At 45.5% G+C, this 21,057-nt stretch overlaps 1 protein-coding gene across 9 annotated transcripts in view; it reads left to right on the top strand.

Annotated features, from left to right (window-relative positions):
- The window catches only part of Kif13a (kinesin family member 13A), a 179,182-nt gene that overhangs the window by 95,473 nt on the left and 62,652 nt on the right, over positions 1-21,057 (top strand). For all 9 annotated transcript variants that reach the window (XM_085831124.1, XM_085831120.1, XM_085831121.1 and 6 more), the window contains exons 5-12: positions 1,423-1,515; positions 3,266-3,446; positions 7,169-7,256; positions 8,710-8,844; positions 9,990-10,102; positions 17,661-17,772; positions 18,525-18,737; positions 19,680-19,790. In XM_085831124.1, the coding sequence (XP_085687250.1) occupies positions 1,423-1,515; positions 3,266-3,446; positions 7,169-7,256; positions 8,710-8,844; positions 9,990-10,102; positions 17,661-17,772; positions 18,525-18,737; positions 19,680-19,790 (1,046 nt within the window). The remainder of the gene's footprint in view (positions 1-1,422; positions 1,516-3,265; positions 3,447-7,168; positions 7,257-8,709; positions 8,845-9,989; positions 10,103-17,660; positions 17,773-18,524; positions 18,738-19,679; positions 19,791-21,057) is intronic.

The raw sequence follows: 21,057 nt of genomic DNA on the forward strand, positions 1-21,057 counted from the left end.
TCCTCCTGCAGGAGCACAGATGAGGTGGACCTGCGAACTGGTGAATGGCAACATCTTGGTTACTTTTTCTATTGTCCTGATCAAGTACCCTGGCCAAAACAGGTCGAGGAAGGAAGGGGTCCTTTTGGCTCACAATTCCGGAGGTTAGGACAAGCATAGCAGGGAGCAAGAGGCCCCTGACCACACTGTACGGGCAGTCAGGAAGGAGAGAGAGCGATGAGCGGTTCTGCTTAGCTCATTTTCTCTTTTTGATTCAGTCCAGGACGGATGCCAGCCCATGGAATGCCCCTGCCCACATGCAAAGTCTTCCCTATAGATAACTTAATCCAGATAATCCCTCAAAGGCATGCCCAGATGTTTGCTGCCTGGGAGATTCTAGAGCCTGTCACACTGACTGACAGTCAGTATTAGCCATTGTCACCTCCTCCACCACCACCAGTGAGCAGTTTCCCAGCAGTTGGCGGTGCAAAACACCTTGCAGGGGGAGGAAGCGGGCATAAGAAAATGTACTCAGGGTTCTCTCTACTTGGAAACTAAGTCCAGATGGGAGACAAGACAATTCGCATTAAATAACATTTGGATACAATTTCTAAAGAAGAAAAGGAAACCAACGTTGGCATTGCTTTGTACAGCCCGCTAACAATGGCGACAGCCTGCTGACAATGGCGAAGGAACTTTAATCCCCCGAGAAATGTCAAAGCAGCAGCAGTATAGAATATCCAAATATTCGGCAGTAGTTTAGGAACAAAACTGAAAGTGCAAGCCAGCTGTGGTTATCCCTGCCTAGGGTTTCAGCTGCTGAGCAGGCTAGGTTAGGAGGCTCACTGGGAATTGTAAGGTTGAGAGCAACATGGGCAGCAAAGCAAGCCCCATCTACACAAACTGCATTTGCTGCACTCTCATTTATAGCTGTATTGTAAATTTTGAGGGGGGAGGACTAAGAGGTTATTACTAATACACCAGTAGAGGGCTTCCCATATCTCAACTCTTAAGACCACTTGCTGCTCTTGCAGAGGACCCAAGTTCAGTTCCCAGAACCCACACAGTGGCTCACAACTGTCTGTGACTTAAGTTCCAGGGGGATAGAGTTCCCTCTTCTGGCCGCTGAGGGAACTGCATGTGTTGTATACATACACACATACATGCAAGCTAAACATTGATACATGTTAATATAAAACCACATCTCTTTTTTTATAAAAACATACATCTCTCAACACAAATCACCCTTTTTATTTTATTTTTAAATATCTGTTTGGGCTCAGCAGTTAAGGTACTTTCTGCTTTAAGAACTACCCGAATCAGGTGGCTCACAGCTGCATGTAACTTCAGCTCCGGGGAACCTGACACCTTCTTCTGGCTTCTGTGAGTACCCACGCATGCACATGAAACCAATAAGTCTTAAATGTTTGTTTTGTTTTCTAGGTCAAGAAGTCGTTTTCAAGTGCCTCGGGGAAGGAATTCTCGAGAAAGCTTTTCAGGGATACAACGCTTGTATTTTTGCATATGGCCAGACAGGTAAGCTGTTGCTTCTGTTGAAGCTGATGATATGAAACAAGTGTTTGAAAGGATGTAGTTCAGTGGACAAGGGCTTGCCTAACGTGTGCAAAATCCTGGATGTAACCCTTAGCGCTTAAATTAGAAGGCTATATAAATAATTGTCCCTTCTCTGTTTTGTTTTGTTTGTTTCTTTGTGGTACTGGGGATTGAACCCAGGACCTCTGGTGGAACAAGCATGAGCTACATCCATATCATAAATATATATAATTTCCTAATATTTAAAAGGCTGGGGAAGTTTGAGAAATGCAGAAAAATTCTCCTGACATCTTGCAATCAAAACTATCCCACATTTTGAAAATACATTAGTTTGGTAATTGCCTAATCTCAGTGTTAATGAGCACATCTAGTTCCGTGCTATTAAGCATCACTTTCCTAAATTATAGTTTTAACCTGTGTTTGAACTGGAAAAGAAATCATCAGTTTCATAGTATAAATGTTTTGGCAGAATCAATACAAGATTTTTAGAGTCTCCCCTACCCTCCCCGCCCCCTGCCCCCTGCCATCATTTGGGTTCCAAAATGAGGATAGATTCTAAACCGAAACAGGTAGAACAAAACAGGCAAATTGAAAATACAGCTGGGGCCCAGCTATTACGGCTCTGAGCTGTTGTTCTTTTGAAGTAGAAATAAATAATGATTCCTAATAATACTGCCACCGTCTGTGTCACGTGGCTGTGAGAACCCAGGAAGAGAATGTGGTAATTTAGCATGTGGTATGTCCAGCTATGACAGGATGCTTGTCTTAGTGATGCTGGGATTTTACTGTATATGCAATGTGTGTCCCAGCATTAGGGTTTCGTTGCTGTGAACAGACACCGTGACCAAGGCAACTCTGCTAAAGGACAGCATTTAATTGGGGCTGGCTTACAGGTTCAGAAGTTCAGTCCATTATTATCATGGCAGAAGGATGGCAGCATCCAGGCAGGCTACCTCTTGTTCTAAAGACAAATAGGAGAAGACTGGCTCCCACTTGGTTAGGAGAAAGGTCTAAGAGCCCACCCCCACAGTGACACATGTCCTTCAAGGCCACACCTACTCCAGCAAGGCCACACCTTCCAATAGTGCCACCCCATAGGTCAAGCATATTCAAACCACCACACCTAATAAAACTGATGAAATTGCTTATCTTGTAAAAGGCTCGCCGTGTAGGCATGTAGACGTGACTTTTTAGTCACCAGAATCCATATGGAGAAACTGGTGTGGTGGCATACTTCAGAGGCAGAGCCAGGCAGCTCCCTGGGGGGTCACCAGCCAGTCAGTCTCATGTACTTCACAAGCTCCAGGGCTGGAGAGACCCGCCTCAAATAATAAGGATGGTAGAAAGGAGTGACAGCCGAAGCTGGCCTCTGCTCTCCACACGCACAGGCACACATGCACATATTCATACACTTGCACAGCTCTTTCCATACTACATAGCGGATGGGTGGGATTTTACCTCCATTGCTTTCCTGGGATGCATTCTTAGTGATTGTGCCTCTAGACGCTCATGTGTACACAATGGACCATCCCAACCTTACAGAGATAGACCCAGGAGGGGTTCTAGCGTGGAGAGTAACTGTGTTGTTCAAGGTTCGGGGTTTGAGGTCCAAATGCACCCCACGTGTCCTGTGTGTCCTTGGCTGTCCAGCAGGAGCATCTTGTGCTGCTGAAGCATCCTGCTTGGGTTCTCTCCTGCCCTCACCTCACGCCCTTCTCTTGCTCTTTTCCAGGCTCTGGAAAGTCCTTTTCCATGATGGGCCACGCAGAGCAGCTGGGCCTTATCCCAAGGCTCTGCTGTGCTCTGTTTCAAAGGATTGCCCTGGAGCAAAATGAATCACAGACCTTCAAAGTTGAGGTATCGTACATGGAGATCTATAATGAGAAGGTCCGGGACCTCTTGGACCCCAAAGGGTGAGTGAGTGCTTTGAAGTAAAGTGTAAAATTAGGAAGAGTCATTTCATTTTCTTTTTTAAAAGATTTATTTATTTTATGTATTTGAATACACAGTCACTGTCTTCAGACACACCAGAAGAGGGCGCCAGATACCATTACAGATGGTTGTGAGCCACCATGTGGTTGCTGGGAATTGAACTCAGGACCTCTGGAAAAGCAGTCAGTGCTCTTAACAGCTGATCCAGCTCTCCAGCCTGGAAAATCATTTTAAATGATTTTTTTTTTTTTGAGATAGGGTTTCTCTGTATAGCCCTGGCTATCCTGGAACTCACTCTGTAGACCAGGTTGGCCTCAAACTCAGAAATCCGCCTGCCTCTGCCTTCCAAGTACTGGGATTAAAGGCATGAGCCACCACTGCCTGGCTTTAAATGATCTTAAAATTAAAATTGCCAGGTTGTCTACATATTTGGGCCATTGGTCACTGTTCCGATGTTGGTTCGTGTACTAAAAAGGAGGCACCTCCCAAAGCCTTTCAGTGTGTCAGATGTGTGCCTTGGAAAGTTACATCAGCATGGGAAAAGATGTTCTTACTGCTGCCATTGTTTTTTGTTATCAGGGACAATTCATTAAAACGAAGTTATAGGAGCTGAGAGATTGCTCAGTGGTTAGAACGAGTTATAGTTGCTAAGAGATGGCTCCGTGGTTAAGAACGCTGTCTGCTCTTCCAAAAGACCCGGGTTCCATTCCCAGCACCTACACGGTGGCTAACAGTCATCTATACTTCTGATCCCGAGGGATCTGTCGCCCTCTTCTGTCATCTGTGGGTACTGCACACACGTGGTGCATAGACATGGGTTCAGTCAAAATACCCATACACATAAGATAAGATAAGATAAATAGTAATTATAGAATTGAATGATGTATGCCTCTAATTCCAGCACTCAGAGGAGGCTCACCACTGTTTGAAGCTGTCCTAGGCTGCAGAATGAGTTCTAGGCCAGAGTTATGTAGTGAGACCCTGTCTCAAAGAATCAGAAAATTGTGCTAGTAACTGCACGTTGGTCCTTGTGTTTATTTTGGAAAACAGCAACTCTAAATTGGAGGTGAAGTGGCAGGAGGGTTGTGGCCACCATCCCTTCACTGGTTATGTGTTAGGAGCATGCAAGGAACTCCCATTCTGAATGATTCAGGAGACACAGGTGAATCCCAGACATCTGTCTTTCATAGGTGATGATAGGTGGTGATGTCACACACCTTTCATCCCAGCACTTGGGAGGCAGAGGCAGGCTGATCTCTGAGTTTGAGTCCAGCCTGGATAGCCAGGGCTACTCAGAGAAACCCTGTCTTGAAAAATGTCAACAAATGAAACAAAACCCAAAAAAACCTAGGTGACTAAAAACCAGGTGAGTTTGAGCCATAAATTCATTTTTCCAGTCAAACTTTGCATTGATTTAAAACTAACTAGATAGTTGGAAAATAGTATAGAAAGCAGGTGAAGTATAAGAAACGAAGCTGATCTTTAACCCTGTCACTCAAGAGTCCCCTGGGGTAACACTTGGGTATGTCTCCCTGCTGTGTTTCAGTCATGCAGTGTGTGGATGTGTTCACATCTTCAAGCTATTTAATAAATAACCGTTCAATATCCAGAGTTCCCTGTGTACCCTGATGAACACTTTGGTACACCACTAAATACTTTCCAATAGTTTTAGCAGCTGTAGGATGTGTAACATTTCTGCCCACTTCCCAGCACTGTGGTCTCCAATGAAAGCAAGAGTTTTAACAATAACTTTATAGACATCAAGACTGCCTCTCCCCAAGTCATTGAAACATTTGTGTTTACTTTAAAGAATTATTAACTGTTTATGCGGAAGAACCCTTGTCAGGTATGAAGAGCAGCAAAATCAGCCCCTGCCTGCACACCCACTTGTCTCAGCAGGTGGAACCTAGCCAATAATTTTTAATCTTTCTCTATGTTCCCTGGACTCTTATTCCCTTCCCTGTTGGTCCTGGAGACAAATACTACTAGAAATTTTAAACTTACCTTCCTCTTCCTCTTCTGTAGCATCCATCCATGATTTTGTACAATTTTTAGCCTTGTATAAACAGCACCAGCAATATACTCATTTCATGCATTTTCATATAGGGGTTAATAATGTGATAGCGTTCACTATTGTTTAACATCTTGTCGCATTATCAAACACCATCCTTTCCCTTCACACATAGGCTTCATGTCTCATCTCCTCCATAGAGTGCTGCTCTGGGCGCACATGCACAGGCTTCTTGGGCAGTAGGTACAGGAGTTTCTAGAGGATTCTTCTGGGGATAGGACTGTGAGTCACAGGATATGGAGGCACCTGTTTCATTAACTAGAGTGCCCACGGTATGCAAGAATTCCAGATATCAACATAAAGGCCTAGGTTTAATTTCTGCCGTGCTGTCGAGCGATACAGACTCTGGTTGGTAAGAATGAGCCCACTGCTGGGTTGTGTGCTTGACAGTAGCCATCTTGAAGATCAGACTGGTCGGTCCGGAGTCCAGCAGTTACTATAGTTACATTGCCTTCTCATTCTCAAATGTAAGATTAAACGGGACACCTGAAAAATGCTTCTGTAGCGTCGCCAAGTGTTTCAGAAACATCACGATTACCCACCTCTGAGAGACGCCAGGCATTAACTCTTTGAAAGACAATAAAATGCCATGTGCCATGAGAAAGATGGCACCCGGAGTACAGGAAATACCTACTAGCTTCAAGTTTTAAACCTCATGGGTCAGATTAACTATCAAATGGGTCTCAAATCAGAGATAACCATTTAAAATTCACAAGATCCCCTAAAGGAGTGGTGAAATGGTTCATGGGGCGCTGCTGGCCGAAATGACATGAATTTGATGCCAGGGACTCTTGTGGTTAAAGGGAAGAACCCACTTCCTACTGATCTCCATATGTGTACTAGTGTGAATGTGCATGTGCGCGCGCACACACACACACATACACAGATACACAAACACACAGAGACAGAGGCAGAAAGACAGAGGCACATACACACTCAAGCACACAGACGCTCACATACACACACACACACACACACACACACACGCACGCACAAATTAACTAGAGCCCCAATATTGTCATCAGCAGAGCTAATTCAAGTATCAGACATCAGTGGCTACAACTGTGTTAGCATCTGACTTTCTATATAAAATTGCCAGGGTGGAGCCAAGATAAATCAGTGAAACTTGGAAAGTAAATTAAAGTTAAAAATATTTTATTATTGTTCAGTATTTGCTCAAAAACTTTAACTTTAAAGGAGAGGGGGGAAAATGAAATCTGGCTGGCGGTGAGGATATGGGAGGAGCTGGGGAGCAGAAAGAGTGTGATCAAATGACTTGTTTGGAATTCCCAATAAATAAAAAGAGTATCAAAAAGAATTGAAGTTATTCTTTATGAAGAATGTGTAGGTTTATCCATCTTCCACCACGGGAGTCTGGCCAGGGTTGTCTGCTGGTTTCCCTTATCCTTGGGATGAGAGAGAGACATTTTAAAAATAGTATCACTGTTTGAAATCAGAGTCTAAGGCATTTCTCACGCAGAGTGCTCTTTGCTATAAAGTGGCTATTAAAGCACCTTCTAATCACTAAAAGACCCTTTTGAGTTTGTAATCTGAATGTCTAGGTGCTTGGGGGAAAGGAGAAGCTCCCAAGTGTGGTAAGATTCATGCACTTGATTCTTCTTCCTCCCCTAGGAGCAGGCAGTCTCTGAAAGTCCGAGAGCATAAGGTCCTGGGGCCGTATGTCGATGGTCTGTCTCAGCTGGCTGTCACCAGCTTTGAGGTAAGAGTCTTTTTTTTTTTTTTTTTTTAACCTCATGAAAGAAAAAGCACCACAGTAAATGGCAGTGAGCATGTTTTCATATGGATATGGGATAGTATATCGATGCCCCTCATCACACATACAGACCAGTACACCAAGGAATGGTGTCCTTCAGTCACACTTCAGGTTGCCTTGTGGTGAGGAGTTCACAGTGAGGCCAGAAGGTCTGGCACTCTCAGGTTGCTGAGTGTTACCCCTTTGCCACTACTGAAATGCCTCCCCCAGGAAGCAATGTCCTTCCAAACAGTCAGGTGGTCTGCTCAGCATCTGGTAGTTAACTAACCCCCTTCTTATAGGCAGAGTCCCTGCCTTGATTTCTAAGGCCCTTTGGTCTGCTGGCTCCCCTCTTTTTCTGATTCACTGCTTTATCCAAGGACTCTGATCTGTTCCCCCCTCCCCCAGTTCTCGACTTTTATACCCAGACATGATGTCCTGCTGTCATTTCTACATTCATTACCTTGGATGTTTTAACACAGATTTTCTAGTTCTTTTGCTGAAGAAGCAGATGAATGAGAGAATAAATAAATGAACAGACCCCTGTATTTACTTATAATGCATAAGAGATTATCTTATGATTACCCATTTATCATCTGAGACTCGGTAAAGCTAAAACTAAGGTGAGGGTCAGCATACAGCTATTTAAATGAAAATACGCTGTATTTCTCAAGTTGGGTTTGGACTTACCCATCAGTTTAAATGCACTGCCATTCTGATGTGAAGGAGCCTGAATCAAAGGATTCTGAATCAAAGGTGCTCAGTCAGCACTTTGACTAAGCCTGTTTCCCAGCTAATAGTGATGGAACTCAGTCTTTGTCACTTCTGAATAACAGGGAGGCAACTCCATTCTCACCCGAGAGCCATGGGGGGATCTTAGATGAGCTCCATGAACGTATACATCTTGGTGTGCCGAGAGGGTTCTTTCATAATGCTTGTTCAGCAAACATTTTGTAGGAGCCCAGCGGTTCCAGGTGCATGAGGACACAAAGATAAAAGAGAACGCTCCCTTCTCTTGCAGAGCCAGAGCTGCTCAAAGCAGGAGGCATATAGCAGGGGACAGGCAGCTGCACCAGGGTGACAGGCAGAGGATAGTTAGTATTAAATGGGGTGATGACTATCCCACAGGGCAAGAAGAGCTGAGAGAGAGAGAGACAGAGACAGAGAGAGAGACACAGAGAGAGACAGAGAGAGAGAGAGAGAGAGAGAGAGAGAGAGAGAGAGAGAGAGAGAGAGACAGAGAGAATATATCTCCAGGTGGGGAGGAGACCCCAGCCATGCTTTGTAGGAAAGCGGCTAGCTATGTCTATGGAAAGGGTATGACCAAGGCATGGAAAGATCATAGCGGACACGTTCTTGGGGTGTGTAGGGGATGCACCCTCGTGCTTGCTCATAGCAATTTCTTGGTCTTTACCTCTAGGACATTGAGTCACTGATGTCTGAGGGAAATAAGTCTCGAACGGTAGCAGCGACCAACATGAATGAGGAGAGCAGCCGTTCCCATGCGGTCTTCAACATCATCATCACACAGACGCTATATGACCTACAGTCTGGGGTAAGGGAGATCGGAGTGGAAACAGGGAAGTGTGTCACAGCTGGATTCAGAGGCTAAGGACCAGGCTGGCCTCGAACTCACATCACTCCACCTGCCTCTTCCTCCCAAAAGTCTGGGATTAAAGGCATGTGCCACCACCACCCACCTTTCTACTGACATTTTTCAGTTGGATTTTTTAGGGCTTGGGATATAGTTCTGTTGATAGAGTGCTTGCCTAGCATGCATGAAGCCCTGGGTTTGGTTCTCCACTGCTGCATAAAACCTAGAGGCAGGAAGATTAGGAGTTCAAGGCCATCCTCTACTTCTTGAGCCTGTCTGGGGGAAAAAAATGGATGTTATGTGCACACATCCTAGCTATCATGTCTCCACACAACTTTTGAATATGTGTTCTTTTTAACTGGTATTTCCCGAAAAAGCAACCAAATCTACTTCATGGCTACCGAAAAGAAACTGCAACATTCTATCTAAAATCCATATCTCAAAAAAGGGCAGAATCTGGCCCAAATGCAAAGGACCTTCACGTGCTGGTGTTCCCTCCAAGGTCCATAAAACCTCCAACTTCTGCCAAGTCTAGCTAGCCTTCTGACTGTCCTGGAAATTCTTCTGATAACCCTGAATGTCTGGAAAACCTTCTGCCCAGCTGCAGAGCAGAATGTTCGATTTCTTTACCCTCTTAAATTTTGCCTTAGGGACTCAGAAGATGGCTTAGTGAGTAAAGCTCGTGACACACAAACACGGGGGCCTGAGTTTGGATCCCCATGACCCATGTTAAGTGCAATGTGACAGAGCACTTCTGTAACCCCAGGACTCCCATAATGAATGAGAGGAGAGATCTGAGACAGGAGAATACCCAGAAGTGTCTGGGCCAGCCAACCTGGATCACTGCAGTGAACCCTGAATGGAGACCATGTTCAACCACCTGGGTTATTCTTTGGTCCTCACACACATAAGCATGGACATGCATGTACACGTACAGTGCACATACATACAAAGATCTAAAATTTGATTACTAGGAAACAATTGGCTGACAGAAATAACTGTGAACCGGTTAAGATCGCAAGTGCTTTGTGATGGAGTGGATCACAGTATCAGTATCCATGTGTCTTCTTCATGTGTGCTGTTTCTCTCTTCTTTCCTACAATTAGAACTCCGGGGAGAAGGTCAGCAAGGTGAGCCTGGTAGACCTGGCTGGGAGCGAGAGAGTGTCGAAGACTGGAGCTGCGGGTGAGCGGCTGAAAGAAGGCAGCAACATTAACAAGTAAGGTGACCAGAGCAATCCAGGCAACTTAAGTTCCTTTTTTTTGCAATGGAGGGTGGGGAGTGGGTGCCTCCTTGCATTATAAGGATCCAGTGATTCTGACACAAGGTTAAAGTGTTTGTAACTTTGTAACTTCAGTAAGGCTGATGGGAGACAAAAACGGCAGGCAGCGATTGTTTCTGAACATGACATTTATTGAAGTAAAGTCCTCTGGTATAGCCCTGCCCTTCTGCAAGTGGTAAATGGCCTATGTGGCTTGTGTGGACAGGTGATCCCCAGCTCAGGGTAGATGTAATAGAAGTTATTTGTATTGTCACTTTGATTATAACTGGCTAATGTGTCTGAAGGAAGGGAAAACGATATGTACACTCACAGCTGAAAACCCATGGCAGCGGAAAGCAGGAGCGGCTAAGGCTGTGGGAACTGGCTGTCTTTCGGATGGGTGGATCAGGAAGCAAAGAATGGGCCAGAGGCAGATCTCAAACCTCAAAATCTAAGCCCCAGGGATCAGCCCCACCCTTCCATCCCAACTAGGCTCCACAGCCTCCTACCACAGCACCACCAGCAAAAGACCAAATGTCCAATTCAAGCACTTCGATCCCTGATTAGTGGTTCAACTTGGGACTTTTTAGACTTTGACTTTGAGTCGTTTCCTGGGACAAGCTGTAGTCTGTTTCTATACCTCCAGCTAAGTAGATGATGGCAAACCATGGCTTACTAGACAGATCCATTCAGCACTCCACAGTGTGCTGTGTTGCTAAGACAGGATGCTGGCTAGTGAGGGCAGGTGTGTTAACCGCATTCTTGACTCACAGTGTTTCCTACTGAGAGTAGCTTTAGCTGGAGCTGACCCCATTGTAAGTCAGGGAGTGCCTACAGTAACACTCTCAAGCCACAGTTATAGAGCAGATCTATCAACAGAAAAACCCTGCCTTAAATTCCTTTGTAAAGCTGATGCTATTGATATATGCGTAATGTAGATGAGGAGGCTCACTGTTTGTCTGGAGTGTGTGTATGTGTCTGTGTCTGTGTGTCTGTATGTGTGTGTGTGTGTGTGTCTGTCTGTCTGTATTCGTGCATGTTCAGGGACCAGGCTGCCCAGAGTTCATCCTACATCCACCACTTACTAGATGTGTGTATTGTGGGCAAGTGACATAGCCACTCTGCCTCGGTTTTCCTGTCTGTAGAGGGGAGGTTGAACAGTAGTGGCTTCCTCAGACTGCACAAGATTAAATGCCACGGTGCATTTAGAACAATGCCTGGTGTGTGGTTTGCACGGAATAAATACTAATTATGTCATGACTATTTCTCTAATCAGCATAATTGCTATCATTATTCCGAGTTCTACAGAAAAGCACTCAGAGTTGTTGTTATCCCTTTCGGTTGATCCGCGGTAATTTGAGGTCTTGTCTTCAGCAGAACGTGATGTTGAGAAATATTCTCAGGAGCATGCTCGTGCAGCTTGATGTTGTAACATAATATTGGCACAGAATGCTCTTAGCATATGAAAGCTCAGAGAGGAGATGTGAGACATCACCGGCTTTATCAGACGGACACAGCTGCACACACTGGCCAAGTCTCTCCTTTCTAGGGGATTCCCCCCTTCCCCGTCCTCCTCTCTCGGGCTTTCATAAGTAGGCGCTTTGTTGTGCTTCATGACAAGGCTTTGAAGAAGGTCGGGATAGAAGAAGGAAGGATGGCTCTGCCGGTCTGCTTCCCTGGAACCCAGAAGAGGGTGGGAAAGCAGATACTGGAGCACGGGATGGGGTGGGGAGGACCAAAGCAAAGAGCATCCCTTTGTTAGGAATGCATTTCCTGATGCTGGTACCTCAGCCTTCCCTCTGCAAAGGTTTGTGGGGCAACACAAGAATATATGAGAATTTAGAGCATATATATGGCCTTGTTGTCACTAATGCTGGCTTCCTTTTTGTGTCTGTCTGTCTGAGTTCTCCCTTATGCCTAGAAAGGTTCTGAGTTTTCTCTGGGGATCTGCCCATCAGATTGATTGATTGATTGATTAATTGATTGATGTGTGCATGTTTACAGGTGGCCTGGAGGGCCAGAAGAGGGTCCCCTAGAGTAGAGGTTATATGCAGTTGTGAGCTGCCGTGTATATGCTGGGAAATTAACCCTAGTTCTCTAGTAGACTGTCTGGTGTCCTAACTTCTGGGTTGTCTCACCAGCCCTAACCTGCCATCAGCATTGTAAGATGGATTTTGTATCTTCATCTGGCCAATGAGAAAACCAAGGCAGACAGTGGTCAGGTAGTAGAGCTAGGACTCTAAGTGCAGTTCCTGGGTCTGACTGCTGGAACGCTCTAGGGGCTGTATGCTGTTTGCCGGGCATAGTCTGATTCTTTGGTCTATCATGAATATTATTGATGCTTTCTCGTATTTATATACTAAGTTATTTAGAAATCCTGACTGGTCTGTACTGGATTGCCTCCAGGCTATGTGGTAACATAGTCTAGATTCCTTAGCAACTTCTGCACAATGACTTATGAGTTCTCCTCACACCCTGTTCTTTTCCTAACCTGCAAACTAAGGTCCCTGACAAATGGTATGTGTGTGCCTTCCAGCTGCTTTGGGAGGCGGGACCTCTGTTTTTGGTGTTCTCTGTAGCTTTCACGTGACTTGTCTTGTATAGGACATAGAGCGGGTCATTTTGTGTTTGCTGATGGGACAGGTGGTTTAAATACTAGTAAGCTGATGTTTGGAAAAGTCACATAAGTGAAAACCCATCAGATGTGAGTCACGAGTGGACTTGGTGTCTAGCCCAAACAATACCAAATAGCTCCACATTGTAAGTTCCAAGTCTTGTGTACACATTACAAGGCAAAAGAATTCTGTAGGTATAATTCAAGTTGGGTCTCTAAGATGGAAAGGTTACCCAAGTAGACCCAATCTGTCGAAGGCTCCTTCAAAGGAAAGAGAGATTCGGGTGAACCTGAGACACAGCAAGGGGAGCAAGGGACCTGACTTGTTTTCTGCAAGAAGACAGAGGAGAGGACTGTGAGTCAGGAGTGAGGGTGGCCTGTGGAAGGTAGGAGACAACATAAGTGTGGAGGCTCCCTAGACCCCACCCACCCAGTTCTCTAGGCCCCATCCACGCAGTTTCCTGGACCCCATCCACTCAGCTCCCTAGACCCCACCCACCCAGTTCTCTAGGCCCCATCCACGCAGTTTCCTGGACCCCATCCACTCAGCTCCCTAGACCCCACCCACCCAGGAAATGTAGACCCACCTATGAAACCTCCGGCTTTGGTCCGGTAGTATGCAGTCTGAATTTCTGACCTTCAGAGCTTTAAGATTATAGAGCCGTGTGGATTTAAGCCATGGCATCTGTGATAATGTGTGACAGCAGGATGGCGACCCTTGAGAGAACCTCTGGATCAGGAGAGATAGAGCATCACCACTCAGGAAGCAGGAGGCACAGGAAGTCTCCTGAGGAAGCAAAATCAAGATCACTCCACACTCACGAGTCAGCCTCCAGACCAGGAGTTCTGGACCTGTGGGTCTCAACTCCTTTTGGGGATTGTATATCAGATGTCCTGCCTATCAAGATATTTACATTACGATTTGTAACAGTAGCAAAATTACAGTCATGAAGAAGCAATGGAGTAATCTTATGGTTAGGGTCAGCACAGCATGAGGTATTAAAGGGTTGCCGCATTAGGAAGGTTGAGAACCACTGCACCAGACTGTTTCTACATTGATTTTTGTTTATTCCCATCATGGGTATTTTCCTATTTATTAGGGAAACTGTCTGAGATCCCTCCAGGAGGTCCTATAGTATATATTACAAGTACAATACAAAATTTTGAAAGATGCCAAATTTCAAGGCACGTGTGCACGCAAGGATCTCAGATAAGAGGTACAGGCTTGAACTTGGCAGAGCTGATTAGAACACAAGGCGGAGTGAGTTGCAGACCCTGGCCTTGGGAGGCAGAGCAGAAAGAGCTTTGGGGCTGATGTGTTGGTACATAGGTTGCCATAGAAACATGTGGAGAATGGTGAGAACCCAGCCGAGGTGATTGGCAGCTGGAGGGGTGGAGTCAAAATGGGCTTCCCAGAGGAGACCCTGCAATTTCCTGCTTATCCAATCCGGCCATGTGACCTTCCCTCAGTTTCCTCCTCTGTAATGTGTGACTAAGGAAGCTGTCAGTCTTGTACCCTTACCGTGAAGATTCAGCCAGCGGTTTCTTGTAAGGTACACGGGACAGCGGCTAGCAGCCAGGACGCTGAGCGTGTGCTAACCATGTTAATAAGATGAAACTGTAGTCCCACAAAGGCTTTCTAAGCCTCGTGACCAGCCAGATGCTGAAGCTAAAGAAATCGCTGATGTATTTCGTCAATGCGCTCTCAGTCTCTCATCCCCGCTTCTTTATACAAAACATTAATAATCCTCTTGAGCAGACCTGTCAGCAGTTTCGCACGACTTCAGTGCCTGCTTAATGGGCCGCAGATTTAGGGGTTTCGTCTCTCCCAAAGCTCTTAAGTACTTTAAAGCATGGGACACTCCTTTCATTTGAAGAGCAAAGGCACCAAGGCACCATGTGGCTGCAGCTACCCAGGAATGTGCTGGATTTAGGTTCTCTGCAGACATTCTCCCTGTGGAGGAAGGGTGAGAAATTGCCCACCAGAATGCCAGGCTGCGACTCCACCTGTCTGGTGAAAGTGGAATAACTTCTCCATTCCCTGCCACTGGACTCTGGCTGCCTCAGTTTTTCTACACACTGATTTAGTTTATGGAGTGCCCTTCCCAAGGCTCCCAGACAAGGACCGCTGTTACTCAGGAGGCTGGGGTAAAAACAGCATCAAGGCTTATCTAGGCTACAGAGTGAGTTCAGGGCTAGCCTGGACACCGTAAGCCCTGTCTTTGAAGAAGAAAAGAAATATGGCTGTGGGTATATCTCAGTGTTAGGATACTGGCCTAGCATGTTCAGTCCTCAGTTCTGGAAAGAAAGAAAGAAAGAAAGAAAGAAAGAAAGAAAGAAAGAAAGAAAGAAAGAAAGAAAGAAAGAAAGAAAGAAGAAGAAGAAGAGAAGAGAAGAGAAGAGAAGAGAAGAGAAGAGAAGAGAAGAGAAGAGAAGAGAAGAGAAGAGAAAGGAAATTACTATTTGTCCATTACTATCTCTAAAACTAGGTTCCATTCAGGAAATACTCCAATATATCACTTCTAGGATTATGTCGTCCAACTTTTTATAACTTACAAGCCTAATAACAGTCTTTCATTTTCCCCTCTTAGATACTCTACCTAGTTCACACTCATTTTGTTTCAGGACAGCCTGGGCCCTAGGCCAGCTGCCCAGAAGTCAGAGGCTTTTCCTGACTGTCTATCCCCTACCTGACTCCGCAGAACAGCTGTTGTGCAGTCTGCGCTGGGTTTTTTGGACACTTCTCCAGTGGTTTTAAGAGGCTTGGCTCCCAGCCCGTCGCTGTCAGTTTCCAAAGTCCAGAGTGTGAATGGCACCCAGCATCAGGGCAGGTGTGAGCGGTGCCTCTTCTCACTCCTCTGGGAGCCCCACCCACAGGCTTCCTGGGAAAATGGGTCAACCCTTCAAGAGCCCCCATCTTCAGGGTCCTTGTTTCTTTGACCCACTTTTTGACCCTCCATTGAACTTACACTCCTTAGCAGTTCCCAGGCCAGGTGCATCATGGATGTTTTGAGAAGTCCCATTTCCTTTCTGCTTGTTTTGAACCTGTCTAAGAAAACCCCATGAATTTGCTTTTCGTTTCCAAGGTGTAACATAAATAGAAAATAAATGCAAAATGGATACCAAGGAATAAATAACCAGAAGAAATATCCATTAAAACGATGTATAACATAAAGACATTCACTAAGAATGTACTCCAGTATCAAACACCAAATGTCAACAATGCCGAAATCGACGTGTGAGGGAAGCGTTCTGGTGATTAAAGTATACAGGTATAGGACAAAGGGAACGGGAAAACATTGAATTACAACTTAAATTCTTCCCCTCGTCCATCGCATTTACTACAGCAACCTTTATTCTGGTTTTGAGCCTTACTAGCATGTTTTGTCTAAAATAAAAAATTTTTTTTAAATTTGAGTCTGTCTGTGACTGTGTCTGTGTTTGTGCGTGTGACTGACTGTGTCTTTGTCTCTGTGACTGCGTCTGTCTATGTCTGTGCACGTTCCTTAGATTGCAGGGACCCACGGAGGCCAGAAGGGGGCTTGGTGGTAAGTCACAGGATCCGGGACACTGGAACTCTTAACTCAGGATTCTTCACAGGAGCAGCAAGCGCCTTTAGCCACTGATGGATCTCTCTAGCCCCCATTTATTTTCTTTTTATCCCAACTAATCCATTATTATATGTTAAGTGGCTTTTAAATTTTTGCTACTTTTAAATACCAAGGTTTGGGGGAGTCCATGGGTGGAGCTAAAGTAGAACAGCCCACGAGGCCCTTCGCTCATCCGAAACCCAATGAAAACAAAGCAGAGCTGCTTTATAAATGTCTCCTTCTGGTGCTTTCTTCCTCTGACGTCAGCACCTCCCCTTTAGCCCCTCCCTCTTCCCCATGGTACTCCAAAGATTAGGAAATTCCTAGCAGCAGAGGGGAAAGAGAGAATAAAAAGGAGTTCTGGAATCACCGTTCACCCTCCAACGCTGAGCCACCATTGCTACCCCGCTGGAGACTCCTGCAGCAGCGCCCCCATGCCCCCATCCACGCCCCCGCTGCCTTAGGCTGCCAGCTCCAGAAGGTGCTCATTTAAACCCACATACAAGTTACACACCAAAACACTGTCGATGTTTCTCCAAAGGCAGATTGTCAAACGTGCGTGGTTGTTGCATCCTGCTAGACTCCACCCTTCAGCAGGTTGGGGTTGGGCCTGCATTTCTGAATGGTTTCCAATGATGGGGTTCGATGGTTTAGGTCTCAAGTCTGCGCTTTGTTAATGAGGAGCCTAGACATCCTTGGGCACTGTCCACTGCAAGTTCTCAGAATTTAGTGTGTGTGGCCCTGAGAGACCTTTGTCTGATTTAGTAGGTCTGAAGCGGCTTCTGTGGTCTTCTTCAAAGCCCTTGGGTGTTTACCCAGGCTCCTTCGAGTGGCAGACTTTGAAAGTGAAGTCTGGTGCTCTCCTTGGTTTGTGCATGTCTTCGCATTTGTGAAAGTGCGTTAACCCCGCACTGAGTCATGTGGCCAGCATTCAGTGCTGAGTTATAGGGGTTGTTCTGCCTGGTGTAAGAGCAGAGGCCTGGGCGGACTCAACTTGACCTGAAGATTAAGTAAGTTTTGGAGTGGATTAGTGCTTTCCAGTATGATTTTTATAATTGCGTGTTTCGGGGTTCTAAAATACACATTTTATAAATGCTGCAATTAAGCATAATATTTTCTTATAGGAATCCTAAATTTGTTATTTCATGCTAATAAGTTCCTTTTTCTTTGTTCTTGGCTTCTGGGAAATTATTGGAGATTTAACTGACTGTTGATTTAATGGTTCTGCATATTTTTTCTTGTTTTCTAGAAGATTGTTGTTTTATGAAAACAAACATTCCACAAAAGTTAATTTTCACTCCTCTTGTGGCAGATCCCTTACAACCTTGGGATTGGTTATATCGTCACTGGCTGACCAGGCCGCTGGCAAAGGCAAAAACAAATTCGTGCCTTATCGAGATTCGGTCCTTACTTGGCTTCTGAAGGTATTTTGTTAACCTAGAATTCATATTTATCTGATCTTGCCATTTCCAGTGTGATAGCTGTTAAAGAAGTATGTGTGGGTAACCAAGCACACAGTACTGCCTAACCAAGCACACAGTACTGCCTAACCAGGCACACAGTGCTGCCTAACCAGGCACACAGTACTGCCATCCTAATTCTTAGTGATGCACAACAAAGATATTTTGTAGGGTGTGTGGAAATGGCTCTGCAGGTAAGATCAATTGCTTGAGTAAGCTTGAGTCCTGAGTTCCACTCACCAGCATCCATGTGAACAGCCAGACGTGGAGATGGTGGAGTTTGCCAAACACCCAGCCTAGCTGAGACAGCTGGCTTTCTCCAATTCAGCTAGACACACTATAGAGGAATTAAAAGTGACAGAGAAAGACATCCAATAGCTTTCTTTACCTCTTCATGTGCATACCTATACACACACACACACACCTCCCTGCACACTCATTTACATGTGCCACACAATAGCAAACAGACACAAATTAACGCTACTTTATATCATTTTATTCTGCCACAATTTCCTTTGGCAGGTATTATTTATTGCTATAAATATAGATAGACCACATTTCATCTTTTTTATAAAATGATGTGCAAAATGTTAACACACGTTCATTATGCGTTTTCTTCTCGAAGAACAAAGTCAAATGTGGCTATTTCCTGCTTTTATTGGGTGCTGACGTGAAGTGGTGTTAAATAAGGTGCTGCTATTTGCAATTCTTTATAGGACAATCTAGGAGGGAACAGCCAGACCTCTATGATAGCGACCATCAGCCCAGCAGCAGACAACTATGAGGAGACACTGTCCACGCTAAGATACGCAGATCGAGCCAAGAGGATTGTGAACCACGCTGTGGTGAATGAGGACCCCAATGCCAAGGTCATCCGAGAGCTTCGAGAGGAAGTGGAGAAACTGAGGGAGCAGCTCTCCCAGGCTGAGGTAATCTCTGTCTGCCATGCCCTGCTCCTGATGTCCCTTCACTTGGGCATCTGATGGGTAAGGGTGTGCTGTCTGGCGGCCCTGGGTCATAGCCATGTGATTCAGTATTTCAGTGTGTAGCATCTGCTGTGGGCTAAGAGGCATTATAAAGAGCAACTGTGACTGATACCGACTGCTGCCCTGGCAACCTGCAGACAGGAGGAAAAGGATGTCATTCCTGTCACTGCCTAATTGTTTGCTTTAGTCGGTCACGTGGCCCTTGAACTTCCAAAGGGAAATCCTAAGAACAGTGTGTGGTGGGTTTTTTGTTTGGTTTTGTTTTTAAATGAACATTGTAGATTGTTTCCACCAGGCTTTCAGAGAAGCCAGGCATCCTTTCCCTTAGTCTTGGAGATGGGGTCTTATTGACAGAAAGGTTCCTAAGTGGCTACTGCAGCTACAGGATATTTATGGATGACACTATGGATTTCTGTCTTATTGACAAATAAATAAATCTGCTTAACTAACCTTTTCCCTACATTAAGGTATTTTAGAGATAAATTTTAGCACTTTTTTTCAATCTTTAAATGAAACACCTGTTAGTCTTTATTGATTTTTCCCCTCTATATATTAGCTTGCTCTTTTTTTTTTATTCTGCCTCTTCTTTAAAGAGGAACAGGCAACCATGTCCATCTCTTCCCTTTACTTGGTGAGCGAAGGCCAAGGCCCACACTGCTGGTGTGTGAGTTCATTGCTTTTGAGAGACCGTTACTACTTGCCAAGGAAGGACATAAGGATGCTGAGATCTAGCTCATAACTGTTTAGCATGCTCATAGCTACATAGAGAAGGGGCAGGGCCCCGTGTTCAACCTCCAGTACCACAGGCAAGGATGCCATTATATATTTTCTGTCCATACTGCTGCAGAGATTGTGAAAGCTGACATCTCTGGTTTATTTTAAAAGGCCATGAAGGCCCCTGAGCTAAAGGAGAAGCTCGAAGAGTCTGAGAAACTGATAAAGGAGCTAACGGTGACGTGGGAAGAGAAGCTGAGGAAAACAGAAGCGATTGCACAGGTGGGCTCCTGAGGTGGCTTCCTCCTGCCTGCCGTCTTCTCGGGACGGACATCCGCCTCCTTCACAACCCTCCACGGCAGAGGTTCTCAACCTTCCCCATGCTGGGACCTTTGAATACAGTTCCTCACACTGTGGTGACCCCCAGCCACAAAATCATTTTTTGTTGCTACTGTTGTGAATCATGATCTAATAATATCTGATAGGCAGGATATCTGATTATACCACTCCTGTGAAAGGGTCCTTCAACACCCAAAGGTTGAGAACTGACGCACTAGCTTCATGTCTTTGAGCAGTCTGTGTATGGTCCTGTGTGATGTTCTGCTGGAATACTCCATTGAATAAGCAAGGCTAGGGGGATCTTTCCTCCTTTCTGCTCCTCCTTTCTATCCACATTGTGATAGAGGGGGCTTTTGGTGGTGTTTTGTTTTGTTTTTTTGTTTGTTTGTTTGTTTGTTTATATCTCTTGGCATTGAAAGCTCTGATTGGCAGAAACTTTTAAAACACAGCACACCATAGGTTTTTCACCATGTGCTTCTTTGTGCTTATTGTAAGATTGCTGTATGAGCAGTCACTGAAATGGATTGCAGCAAGGGCAATCAATGGAGCCGGAGCGTGCCCTGTGTCCCTCCATCGCTCCACACTGCATTTCACGGACACGGCTACCGCTGGCCTCCTCGTACAAGAGCGTGTGTTTTCATGAGAGGCCGGCTTCCTTTTGTTAGCTAACGTGTTCCCAGCCATAGATCAGTACCTGCCACATTCTGCACTCGATTGCTTAAGTCTTACATGCACGGGTGGACTCAAGGCCTGTCATTACAGGGTCTCTACCTGCTCCTCCAACCCCATCTCCCACTTTTCTCCCCATTCACTTGGAGTTGTTTGCCCCTGAAATCGTCCTCTGTGCACTGAGTCTGCTGGGCTTTCCAGGAGTCACGTCTCAAACAACTGATCTTGCCTCTTGCAGTGGCTATGCGTCCAGTGTTCCAAGAATTGTCTCACACATTCTCCGCCCATCCTGATGTCCCTCCCAGGAAGCCATGCAGCCCTCCCTAGCCCTCCATGCCACACTGATTCTCTCTTTGGTGTTCTGGTTAAGCGGTCTTGTCCTCTCTCCCAGACTTGCAGTTTCTACAAGCCGACACTGTGTGTTTCACCCGCGGTGCCCTGTGACACTGCCATGCCCTCTACTGCGGCCCTTAGTAAACTCAGTCGAGCCGGGTAGAATGTGTCATCTCTTTGGCATTGTCCCCAGAAGCAGTGACTTACT

This window comes from Mus caroli, unplaced genomic scaffold, assembly GCF_978045245.1.
Source record: "Mus caroli unplaced genomic scaffold, Mus_caroli_1 scaffold_15, whole genome shotgun sequence".
NCBI lineage: Eukaryota > Metazoa > Chordata > Mammalia > Rodentia > Muridae > Mus > Mus caroli.